This window comes from Drosophila subpulchrella, chromosome X, assembly GCF_014743375.2.
Source record: "Drosophila subpulchrella strain 33 F10 #4 breed RU33 chromosome X, RU_Dsub_v1.1 Primary Assembly, whole genome shotgun sequence".
In the NCBI taxonomy this organism is placed as follows: domain Eukaryota; kingdom Metazoa; phylum Arthropoda; class Insecta; order Diptera; family Drosophilidae; genus Drosophila; species Drosophila subpulchrella.
The window spans coordinates 19,166,766-19,179,646 of record NC_050613.1 but is presented as its reverse complement, the minus strand read 5'-3'; the positions used below and the strand labels follow the sequence as shown (position 1 = coordinate 19,179,646).

The window sequence follows — 12,881 nt, the reverse complement described above, 5'->3', positions numbered from 1 at the left end:
GTTTCCCTTCCCGCTAATCTTCGTTCTCGAGACCCCAAGACAGGGGCCCCCATGGGGTCTCTTCTGTCCAGAAACCGACGCCCCTGCTCAACCGCAAATCGGTTATGGACCAAAACGATTTGAGGCCTGAGTTGCAGTCTGATTAATGGGAATAACTCGAAAACTTGTTCCAATTTAAATGCCAAAGAATGCATCGGATTTCTGATATACTCACCTAAAGAATCTAGGAAGATTTTGGGAGAATCCTATTTCAAAGCGACTTATGCAAGCCTTTGATAGAAATTCTGTTTCCAGAGTCTACTGTCAATAGTAATCCTTTAGTAACTCAAAGTTGTCCAACCAAATGCGGTTTGCTTTTGGCTTGATATATGTTTAATACATTCATTGAAATCCGAAACCTGTGATCCAAAAAATTAAATCCAATTCCACCAGAGCATATATTGTAAATGCCGACGGAACATATGCATTTTCACCTTCCTTTTCTCTTAAGTTATCAAGTCACTTAGAGATCCCATATTAAAGCACCCATCCCTGACCACTCCATTAAACTGCATTAAGAGCTTACAATGTTTGCTTTTCAAGGGAATATTTTCTACTGGCCCATAATAGTAATGGGTCATATAAAGATGATGTCCATGCCATTATGAAGCTGTCGAATGGATATTTTCCAGTCATTTTCACGCCATTCCTCAAGGAAAACGCTCTTCAAATATCAGATTTAAGTGTATTTTTGATGCCATTTAAATTGCCATTTATTGAATTCTCCCCGATTCGGGTTTGTTTGTTTTTCATTGGGAATTGGGTAATTTTCAGGGGGCGTTTTGGGGCCGGGACCTTGCGCAGTTTTTTTTTTATTTATTGTGGTTAAGCTCGACTCGAAATCAAAAAGGGGAAATAATAATCGTAATTTGTTGTTTATGTGGTTTTTCTCTCTTTACAGATTCGCATTTTATTCTTGTTTGACAATCGGTTTTTAGATACAATATAATTTTTAGCAGCCATTTCGCCGTTCTTTGCTTGTCTATACGTAATATTGTGTGGGTTCTCTCATATTTGTAATATACTAGACTGCTTTTTTCGACACAAAAAAAAATTCCGCTTACTTAACTTGTGGTTCTCTATGCAATTCTTTGTGTTTCCCTTTATTTTGTTTTCGTTTTGTTTTGCTAAATTAAATTACATTTTTACACATTCTCTCGCACACACTCGAATACATACACTCAAACATGCTCACAGTTTGAAAAAAAAAAGTCCTTAGTTAATAGACCTCTATTACATAATTATATTATTCATGTTTCAAGCATTGCTTTGGGCATCAGCCACTCTAAAAAAAAGTTTATTTATATATATATATATATACGAAGTACAAATAATAAATTCATTTACAACACTAATTTAGTCTCTCTCTGGGAACAAGGTGTACTACAAAAAAATACAAAAAAAAAAATACATTACAAAATACATTTGAATAAATAAATCACTTAGGGAATATTCAAGCTCTGAACCGAAGATACATATGTGGTGAAAACTGAGAGTGGATAGAGTTGGATTGAAATTGAGCAACCTATTCTAGGAACGCGAAAATCAGGGGGATGTTGAAGTGTTCCGGGATGTCCAGGTGAACGTGGATCGTGATCCTTGCGTGGTTGCCTCACGTGTTGTTGAACAGCAGGGACTCGATGCTGAAGGGATTGCTCCGGCGCATGCTGATCGGAGACGTTTGGTGGACCAGATTGGCCACAGCCGCCGCCGCCGCCGAGGCGGAAGCGCTGCCATGGTGAAGGTGGTGGTGCTGGTGGTTGTGGTGGTGCCCATGGCCGTGGCCGTGTCCTGACCCCTGACCCTGGCCCACCAGGCCGCCGCCGCCGCCGTGGTGCTGCTGGCTGTTCTGCAGGTTCAGTTGGTGGAAGGCCTTGGCGGGAAATAGCAGCGGCTTCGGCGAGTCCCGCTCCCTGTCCCGCTCCTCGGACTCATTGCCGTCCATGGGCTCCAGCTTGCCAAAGATGGAGCCGCCGCCGCCTCCTCCGCCGGCCGCCCCATTCGAGAGCATCGAGGGCGGGGCCACCGAACTGGGGCTGCCCAGGCTGCCGCCGCCGATGAAGCTGCCCGCCCGCGAACTGTCGCCATCGTTATCCAGGCCACCACAATGGATCGACGAGTTCTGCTGGGAGCCACTTCCTCCGCCGCCGCCGCCACCTCCTCCTCCTCCACCACCGAAACGCACCGGACTGACGGCATCGCTGTCGCCCTCGTCGTCGCTATCCGTACCGCCCACCACGTCGATCTGGATGCCATCGTCCTCGAGATCCGAATCGGAGAAGGTGCCGTTCGCCTTGTGCTGTGATATGTACTCGGCCTTCAGGGCCTCCAGGTCCACGGTGATGCCTTTGGCCTGCAGTTTCCGGGCCTGCCGGTCAATGGCCTTGGCCAGTTTCTTTCGGCGACGGGCTCTGCAAGTTGGAGAGGGAAGAGAAGTGTTGGTAAACGGTTTAGTACACACATTTTCCTCAATTGGGCACTTTAAGCTTAAATAGAAATCATAAAAATATGTTAGCAAATATCTTGCAGCACTGATTCAGCAAGAAATAGTGCCAGGAAAGCATTTTAGAATTTGATTTTTAATTTCATAAGTTGGAGAGGGAAGAGAAGTGTTGGTAAACGGTTTAGTACACACATGTTCCTCAATTGGGCACTTTAAGATTAAATAGAAATCTAAAAAAATGTAAACAAATATCTCGCAGCACTGATTCAGCAAGAAATAGTGCTATGAAAGCATTTTAGAATTTGATTTTTAATTTTTTAACAATATATGTAGAAATATTGTTTTATACATTTTTCAAAACAGCTCAAAAAATAACAATCACAATAATGAAGCTAAGCATCGTGTTAATCGCCTATACTCAATAATTTGTACGATTTGTTAAGAAGTTTGAAATGATAACTCGTTTGAAAGCTGTACATTTTAAGAAGCCAAGCCGTTAATAAGATGACAAATAAGCAATTTAGCAATTGATTACATTATTATTCTTCGATCAGAGGTGATCAGAAATGGCTATTATATTGCCAATTTTTAATGGGCTTAATGTTAACTATAAAGATCTCTTAAGTAAAATTTGTAAAATCTGATGGTTTTGTGGTCACTTACCGCTCTTTGGCTTTGAGCTCGTTGGGCGGAATCGGTTCGCCGCTGCAGGTCTGCGGCTGGGCGTTGTGGGCGGGGCGGCCAGGACCCTTCTTCGTGTGCTCGCGCTTACGCACCTTGGCCCGTCGATTCTGGAACCATACCTATCTGGAACAAAGCGTATAATCTCAGCAAAGGTGCTCGCAAAACGGTTTATAGTACACAGAAAACTATCTCCCTTATAACACTTTCAGGAAAATAACAAGGAAAAACTGTAAAACGGTCAGAAAGCCGATACTTAAACAAAACATCCTGCCATATTTAAAAGTGTGAATCTAGAATAATTTTTACTAAGATTCTCTTTCATTTTGAGACTGAAATTTTTGAACATATGTAAATTCTTTGATTTGATCCTTGTGAGTTTAAACTTTACTTATTATAGAAAACCAGTATTTTGATTGTAGAAACGATTCAATTAAGACAAGAAGTTCCCTTTTTATACCCTTGCAGTGGGTATTATGATTTCAGTCAGAAGTTTGCAACGCAGTGAAGGAGACGTTTCCGACCCCATAAAGTATATATATTCTTGATCAGCATCACTAGTGGAGTCGATCTAGCCATGCCCGTATGTCCGTCTGTCCGTCCGTTTCTACGCAAACTAGTCTCTCAGTTTTAAAGCTATTTAAAGCTATAAATTTCCCAAAAGTCTTCTTTCTCTTGCAGGTAGTATATAAGTCGGGACCAACCGGATCGGACAACTATATCTTATAACTTCCATAGGAATAATCGATCAATCGGAACTAAACTCACCGCAACTCGCGACTCCTTGAGGTCCAGCCTCATGGCCAGGGCCTCCCGCATGAAGATGTCCGGATAGTGGCTGGCGGAGAAGGCCCTCTCCAGCTCCTCCAGTTGCCAGGAGTTGAAGTTGGTCCGGGACCTTCGCCGCTTGGCCGCACTGCTGTCGTCGTCGCCGTCCCCGGGAAAACCTAGGGAAAACAAACGGAAAATGGGAAAATCTAAATGAAATTCAAAAACACAAGAATAGAGTCATTAATATTAGCCCGCCGGTCGGGGGGTGTTGGCTTATTAAAACTAATTAGGGTGGTGCCAAAGCCAAAGTCAAAGCCAAAACCAAACCGAAAAACTAACCCCCGAACACCAAAGCATACATATATGGAAACCCGAAATATCCCAAAAACAGACCCGAAATAAAAACCAATAACATGGGCGCAAAACACTTTGTTCCCGACACTAAAAACCCTATAATTAAGTGTTGGAAAATTATTTAAATTAGCCGAGACACAGAGGCACACACAGAATGCATAAATATTCATAATCATATATTTCAATTACACCGCCAAAGGGGCTACAAACGACTGTCCCCCTCCATATGGTATGGTATTATGGTATAACTCATAACTCCCCTTTCCCCTCCCCTTTCAATTCCCAGCCGCCGGCCCACAATAAAAACGAAACAATTTAATTACGTTTCTATGCCGGACTGCCCCGCTCCTTCCGTTCTTCATTACGTTCCATTACGTTTCTACCCGATCCGATCCGATCTGATCCGTCCCAGGACGCATAGTTTTCTATATTTAGATGATACCCCGAAAGGAGGCGTGGCAAACACTCACATTCACAGGGAATGCATGCAAAAGGCCCCGCAATTTATCAAATTAACTCGGCTCTGGCCAAAAGAGAAACATCGGAGGAGTTTGAAAGATGGGGTTGATAAAAGGACCCAAGGTGTTTGGATATTAGATGATGGCCACAAATACTGAACGGAAGCACAGCGCTGGTTAGTAAGACAGGAACATTGATTGTAAAAAAAATTTTATTTGAAAACAAAATTTTGTTTGATGGAAGCAGAGGTCCTATTAATAGTATTCAGCAGTTTTCAAACCAATCTTAAAATACAAATCCATAAAATAGTAAAAAAAAAAAATTGTAGATACTCGCTAATTAAATTACAATTTAAAAATAACCTATTTAAACTTATTTATGCCCATGAGTTTTAAATAACAAATCACAATTTTTAAGTAGTACTTTAATAGTTTTTGATAACTTTTAACAAAGTGAGTCAACAATCGCAATTATCGATACATGGGCATCGATGGGCACTAAATACATCCCTGGTGATGCGACGATAACAATTATTCATTCGTCTCCCTTTCGTGGAACTGAATGCATATATACCTCTCACATATATGCATCACAATCAGCCATTTAGTGGCTCTACAATGTATCGCCGAGTGATGAAGAGACCATTCAAAGCGCCGCCACTCAGCTGACTTTGTAATCGCATTAATTTCGGTTTTTAGACGGACACCACCCTCCCATCGCCTCCTGCCGCCCCTTTGGCGGCCTTGCCACAATTGCCGACTGCAGACTGCCGACTGACTACCAACATACGCACACACAACGCACACCCGACATTAAAGCGCAATAACAAGAGGACGCCCCTAATGAATGGCTTGCATTCTGCTGTTAAGTGTACCTAATTATGCGTGCCGCACTGTAACGCTTCGGCCACTCTCTCTCTCGCTAGCCATCTCTTTCTCGCCCAGAGCGAACTGAAAAAAACTCGTTTGTTTTAAGCGGCTTGGTGTTTGGTGTTCGGTGTTTGGTGTTCGGTGTTCGGTGTTTGCTGTTTGGTGTTTAGTGTTTGGTGTGCGAACGAGAGGTTAATAACTCAATAAGAGCACGCCAAATACACAACAATAATAGAGACATTAAAGGCAAAGCGACAAACAGACAGAATGGCAAATGCTCGGGGAGCGAGCGAGATGGCCTGCACAAAGTGCATTCAAATGACTTAATAATAACAGAGGCCAAGTTACCAGGGGCGGGGGTTTTTATTCCACGAAAGGGGGCATTTTGAGTGCCCGTCGACTGGAACATAATTCATGTTTTTCGGCTCTTTCGGCGGGTGGCTTGTGATTTGCGATTTGTGCCACCAAAACGAGAGCGAGATCGAAAGCGAGTGTGGGAGCAAATGCAAACGATAATTGAAATTTATTATGATTATTGCACGCCCGTCGAGTGCAGTTTGCAATATGCCATGTGCAACGTGCAATGTGCAATGTACAATGTGCAGACTGCAATTTGGCAACGTTGCACCGATTCGCCAAAATCCCTGAAATGCGGGAACAGTGAGAAAAGGAACATGGAATGGAACGAAAATGAAACTTATGCGGACCAAAAAAGACTAATTGAAATGGTCTTTTCTGAATCATCTTTTAAGAACCTATTATAATAGGTTGTCTACTAAAAACAAAGAAAATATCTTGGTTAACGTTCGGATTTACTATGGAAAACGAATCGATATTATGAAAAACGTTTTATTAAATAAAAACCATCCAAATAATTAATTAAAAAAGAAAAAATATTTTTATTACGTATGAGATTCTTGTCCCTCATTAGTTTGATATCTAAAATATATATGATCCTTGTCCAGTGGCGGATCCAGAGACGATTCTTGGGGGGGGAAATTGAACTTATTCTTCGATTTGGGGTTCAAACTTATTATTGCGAGAGAAATACAGTACAAATTATAAAACAAAAATTATCCATCCCAATTTTTAGGTAAACAAAGTGGTTATATTTGAAAAGTCAACCATATGCATACATTAAAATTTTCAGGTTCTGTGGTTCCAAGGGGGGGGGGGGAAATTAGGGAAATTGGATCCGTGGATCCGCCACTGTCCTTGTCTTAAAAACCGATTATCCCTACAATAAAAAGTGTGGCCTTATAAGATTTTGGTTAATTATTACGAATTCATTATAACTCTCATAACTAAACATAAAAAAAAGGTTTAATATACAGTTCAAAGGTATTTTCCCCAGTGTGAGGCGAACATTTGGCTGCAATTTTAATACCCTCGATAAGGGTATGAAAAGGAGGCGGCGAAATCAGAGGGAACGAGTGTGGAGTGTGTGTGTTGCTGTTGTTGCATGCCTCAGTCACATTCCGTGGCATGCTATTTTCGTTTACAGCGCGCGTCAGCCAGGCAATATAACAGTTACCCAGACGCACACACCATATACACACACCAATCAGCACACCCCCAGCCCCTCGTCCTTTCCCTCCCCTTTCCCCGCCCCCGATCCTCGCGGGTGAGCCACTTAAGTCATAAAAATTAAAGCGAAAATATAAAAAAGTAAGACAGAAATGGAAGGAACAGGAGAAAAGGTGAAGCAGAGAACTACTAAAAAGTTTGGGGGAGGGGTGTTCGAGAAGGGGGTGTATGCCAGAGGTGTACGGGGGGTATACGGGGGTACTCGGAAGGGTGAGTGTTGGTTAGTGTGCAGAATTCTGAAAAAAACAGTATCGTCTTATTGCATTTTCAAACATATAGAAGTATTTGATAGCCAAAATAAAAAATGAAAATTAATTTCAATTATTATTTCAAAAACAAAACATTTAAGTAAATGCTAGGGCGTTCTTTGTTTAAATTGTGAAAAACTTTCCCTAACATCCCACTCACAACATAAATTTTATAGCTGAACGCAGTATTTTGCTGCGAAAACAGTTCCTAAATTGCTCATCTTATAAACAACAAAAGGCCATTCATAAAGAAAAGTCTCTGTAATAATCATAAGAAACAAACACAGAACCAACTCATTTTCACTCATTCCGGACAACTCTTGTACCCATCCAAAAAAAAAACCCATTATTCGGCGGAAATACTTAAAAAGCCAACGGGTAAATCCATTTTTGATAAGAAAACTGAGACTGCGGCAAAATCTACTTGTGAGAAGCAAGACGCAACGATTTATCATTCAGTCAGTCAGTCAGCCATTCCGTTGGAATGGAACCTTCATGCCATCATTCCGCCGTTCCATCAATGGGCCAACTTCCGTTTTGGGGGGCGGAACGGAAGTGCTCTACAACTATGGACGTGCAGTCCCCGCAAAAAAAAACCCCCCTCGAGTTTTGGTTAGACGGAATTCATTAGGACCAGAAAACAAGACAGGGAGAAAACAAAATGGCGGCGCAATGTGAAACTCAAAAATCGCATGATAAATGATTCCGATCGCCTTATGACAGTTTCTTCATTTCCGGCGTGAAATGAGCAACGGCAAGCAAACGTCATGACGATGATGATGACGTTCCACTACAGTCATCACCATCAGCACCACCACCACCCACACCCACACCCATAACCAACCCATCGAGATCCCAGACTTTGGGTTGCATGTCAACTCTCTGCCGCAAAATGATTAATGAGCAACGAGCGCGATGGCAACCCTGGCTGCCTGCCTCTCCCACAAAACACCCACTCTTCATATCCGCAATCTGCACAATCGCCGGCCTAATCAAATTGAATCAAATCAAAAATTAATAATTACTTTTCAAGGAGGAAGTGCCCCCCAAAAGCGCCTCTGCGTTGGCTGGCAATTAATTAAGTTCCCGATCTGGGGACAGAACTTGGAAGCCATCGAGTTTGTATTGGAGAACCTATAACACCCATACCCATTCCCCAAAACCCAGCCAAGTGCAGTTAATTACAACAAGCGGGCGAACACGCCCCCTGCTAACGCCCCGACTTTGGATATATGCATTATGGCCATAATTACACCAACTAGCCGTCATTTGTTAATGCTAATTGGTCAATGAGCCACGGCCGGGCCTGATCTCGAGTCCCCACCATTCTGCAGTCCGGTTTTCAACTCGGTTCCCAGTTCGAGTCCCCGTAACCACTTAATGGCCAACTGGGCGATCAGAGCAAATGGCGTCCCATCAATTTCGGGTCTAGTGATTGCTCCCCGGCAATTGTCCGGCCAAACAAATGGGGGGCAGAAAGAAAGTAAGTTGCGGTTACAGCAAACAAGATCAAGTTAATTCATCAATGGCTTCAGTGGAAAATGGAAAAAAGTCCGGGGTTAAGGAAGAGATCTTTCTCAGCTAACAAGAGTTTCCCGGCATTATATCGCTTACGGAATGGGATAGACAATTGTTTGATTACCCAATGGTCAATACAACTTAAGCTGTTTAAATGGGGGATATCTTAATGGGATATTTTTAGAGTTTGATGTTTTTTATCTATAAAATAAGAGAGAGTCTACTCTTGGCAAAGACAATATAATCGCATTGAAACAGGTGGCAAAAGTCATATTAGATGTAGATTATATGAGAAATCCTCTATATAACATCCGATTTGAAGAGATATTTAATTGGATACACATTTTTTTCGTACAAAACTATAACTACAGGTAGATTGATCTTAAATATGATTATGATATTATGAAAACACTTTTTAAACCAACGAAGTCGTGTGCCTAGAAAAGGATTTCATTTTAAATCCCATGTCTAGTCATTATATTCACGTTGCGCAAGGTAGACTTTTGGTAAAGCTTAATAAAAGAAGAGAGAACAGTTGTATTACTAACTATTTTTTAAATGTTTTTTTTCACTAAAAGTATTTTATCAATTGATTTAATTTATACCCCAAATTACCAATCCGATATTGCAAAACGAATCAAAGCTCAAATCAAAATAGCCAAGTTTTCCAAAAAAAAGAATAAAACTACATACCCTAACATTTTATTCAAACCGCAGAAGATACCTGGGATCAACCCCAATTAAAACACGAATTCAGAGGAGAACATCCCAAAACAAACGTCTAAGCTGTATTACCTTAGTTTTAACACGATTTTAGATAGTTTATTTAGTGTTTGTGAATAGCCATGGTCCATAGATATGGATGCCTAACCAATTTTAAGTCCGCGACCTTTTCCGGGGGCGCACAGCGGGCGACAATCGCTGGCTGTTCGCATACTACTTTGTATGCTAAATACAAATCAACGAAATCAATCGAACTTTACATAATAATCGATCGCTGATTAGCAAAATCAATAAATGTGTTTTGCAGGTAGCAAAAGTCAAGCACAACTGGCCCGGCTGATATAGAAGCTTCGATTGGAGCGAAAACAGCGTGAGTGAGTGACTGCCTGACAATCGGAAAGCATTTAGCAGGGCTAATTGAATGAATTAGCATATTGTCCGGGCATCGATAACGAGCAGGATGAGTGCCATGGCTTGTATAGCCTATATGGCATTCAGATGGAAATAGAAACCCGAGCCGATCTGGCCAAATGGATCGATCAGGCGGCGCTGACCTCCACTCTCGATGGGGAGGCGCGTGTTCCGTGAGACTTGATAATTCATTAGCCGATCTGCGATCTGAGATCCCCGATCTCCGATCCCCCATCTCCGATCCACCTTTGCAAACTTAAAGGCTAATGTTCGGCGAAAGTCGGCGTTGGAAATTGATTTCATGGGAAAGACTCAGGAATGCAAATTGTGACGCGAATTCCAGGTTACCATAGACACGTGTCGGCGATTAGTTTTCGTCATCCAGTACTCGGCATTACTTAATTGATAATCGAAGTGATCTCTTATTAAGTCACTTTGCATTTGTATTGTATTGTATTTTTATTGTGCCTAACTCAATTTGAACTGTTGTGAAAGAGTTAGTTCTCCGATTAGCTTCTCTATATAAAAACTTAACTTTCATTCACTTTTAAAAATCACATGAGTGGGAGGTTTCAGTCTTATAAGGCTGTCTTTGTTTGGATGGCTTGATTGTTTCATTGAATTTGAATATTGGGATTCAATACACTCTATTTACCAAGTTTAACCTTTTATATAGGAAAGAGATTACCTTAGAAACCTACCCATTTTGTTACTATTCAATAAGATATACATTTCGCTTGAAAGATTTAGCAGACGCGTTTTTATTTTACTTTTAAACCAATATTATTGGACAACCCAGACAGTATACCCAACTAATTTTAAATCGAATACTACAATTTTCTTAGGTTGTCGGTCACTAAGGACTCATTAAGTAAATATGTTCTTACTAAGGTATCATTGCATCCAGCACCCATTAACCTTAATATTGTACAATGTATGTATATACAAAATAAAATTTTTTCCAAAAACTCTCAAATATAAGTTTTATCTTCTTACAGATGGGACCATTTAATTCAATAAAACAAAACTCTTGACCTATGTGAGATATTTCAAACTTTTATCGCAATCCAACGAAGATAAAATTAATTTCTTAAATATATCGTATTCATCTTATAATACAGGCAAACTACCATAACTTGAGAATCCCTAACTAATATTCTCTTCAAGTAAAACTTATTTTGTCAGTATAGTGTGAAGAATGTCTGTTTTTGTAGGTTAAAGGTTCGAGTTGAGAAAGTTCTTCTTCTTGATGACCCACAGTGGAGTCCATGACTCGAACTCTCGTAATTCCAATAGGTCTATAAGTCGAAGTAAAATATAAATACGGATAAAGTTCTTTTTTATAGAATCAAAGAATTTGAAGGTGATGGATATGAAAATTGTTTTCTGTATTATGATCTAGTTTTTTTTCCGACACCCCCTCCACATTTAACTATTATCTTTGCCACCTAGAGATTCGAGGGAGTTCTACTGTACTGAAAGTAAGCTCTGGCCCACTTACCGCCATCCTCGTTGGATCCTTCGCTGGGCGGTCCCGCCGGCGGCAGGCTCTGCCGGTTGCCGATCATCAGTCGGTGCTGGATGGTGGCCACTGTGCTGGCGACCGCTGCCACCGCCGTCGTTTGGGCGGCGCTCACGTTTCGCAGGGCCGCCGCACTCAGTCCCGTTAGATTGGCAAATGCATTGCTCGCATTTACCGCCGCCATTTGTGTGGCGGCCGCAGCGGCGGCAGCGGAGTTGGGATGACCGCCGGCACCGGCGGCCGCATCGAAACGGGGACGCCCCAAAAACGGGCCGTTGGGCCCGAAGACGCCGGGTACGCCGAACTGCAGGAAGGGACCCCAGGGCGGGACGCGAACGCCGCCGGGGGCCAGTTGGGCGGCGGCGGCATACAGCTGGAGGGCGGCCGTCGGGTGGAGGCCCTCGGAGGGCATGCCGCAAACGCCGGAAACGGATACGGATGTGGCGCTGGAAGCGGACCCCGAACCGGATCCACCGAGCAGAAGATGCTGACTGGAACTGGAACTGGAACTACGGTGGGCACTGGCACTACAACTACCACTACTACTACTCCTTCCAGCAGTCTCTTCCGCAGGCTCCTTGGGACTGTGATTGTTGTTGTTGTTTCGGCTGGCACTCGAGTTGTTGTTGTTGTTGTTTATGTTGGTCAGGAACTTTTTGGTATCGCCCTCGGAGGTCTCCAAAACCATTATGGTCTGTAGTTTAGGCCATGAATCGGGTCTATTTGTGCACAATTTTGATAGGGGTTTTTTTTATGTTTTGTTTTGTTGCTCACTCGCGTGGGACTTGAAAAAAAATATGTGTTTCTTATTTAATATAATACAATATACATATATATATATATATTTTGTTTTCTCTATTTCGCTGAGCCGTCGGCCGGCGTTACCAAACAACGCGTCTTTGCACACTGATTAAATAAAACTGCACTTGGGCAAAAGTTCGGTTTGGTTTATCAGCTTTTTGCGGGAGAGCGAGTGGGCGAGTGTGGGCGAGCGGGATGGCGGGATGGCGAGAGCGAGAGCGCTGGCGAGAGAGAGCGGCAGACGCGCTCGCAATGAAAATTCAATTTGAACTGAGCAGCGCAATCGAGGAAACCAGCGAGGAAACCCAGAAAAGCAGCGGCGTCGTCGCAGTGCGAGCGAGAGGCACATACACTCGAGCGAGAGAGTGTGAGAGAGGCGGAGAGGGTAGATTGTTGCCATGTTTTGGCGCAAGAGTGTGCCAGCGAGTGCAAGCGAGAGGGAAATTCATCAGCGG

The 12,881-nt window shown here is 42.5% G+C and overlaps 1 protein-coding gene across 2 annotated transcripts; it reads right to left on the bottom strand.

The window, feature by feature from the left end:
* Positions 1-1,304: 1,304 nt before the first annotated feature.
* On the bottom strand, positions 1,305-12,614 carry LOC119556436 (homeobox protein unc-4). Of its 2 annotated transcripts, none has more exons than XM_037868669.1 (4): positions 11,605-12,614; positions 3,932-4,110; positions 3,146-3,285; positions 1,305-2,450 (listed from the first exon to the last, which is right to left on the bottom strand). In XM_037868669.1, the coding sequence occupies exons 1-4, from the start codon at positions 12,311-12,313 to the stop codon at positions 1,652-1,654; spliced, it is 1,827 nt and encodes a 608-aa protein (XP_037724597.1). In that variant the 5' UTR covers positions 12,314-12,614; the 3' UTR covers positions 1,305-1,651. The 2 variants fall into 2 exon arrangements, 1 of the variants encoding a protein (XP_037724597.1); XR_005219977.1 differs by having other exon boundaries at positions 2,320-2,450; positions 3,146-3,289.
* Between the last annotated feature and the right edge of the window lie 267 nt (positions 12,615-12,881).

Excerpts from the sequence above, each read along its gene's own strand:
- LOC119556436 (XM_037868669.1), bottom strand. The coding sequence starts at position 12,313 with ATGGTTTTGGAGACCTCCGAGGGCGATACCAAAAAGTTCCTGACCAAC. Across the intron at positions 4,111-11,604 it reads AGGATCCAACGAGGATGGCG|GTTTTCCCGGGGACGGCGAC; the intron begins GTAAGTGGGCCA and ends TGTTTTCCCTAG. Across the intron at positions 3,286-3,931 it reads TCAAGGAGTCGCGAGTTGCG|GTATGGTTCCAGAATCGACG; the intron begins GTGAGTTTAGTT and ends TGTTCCAGATAG.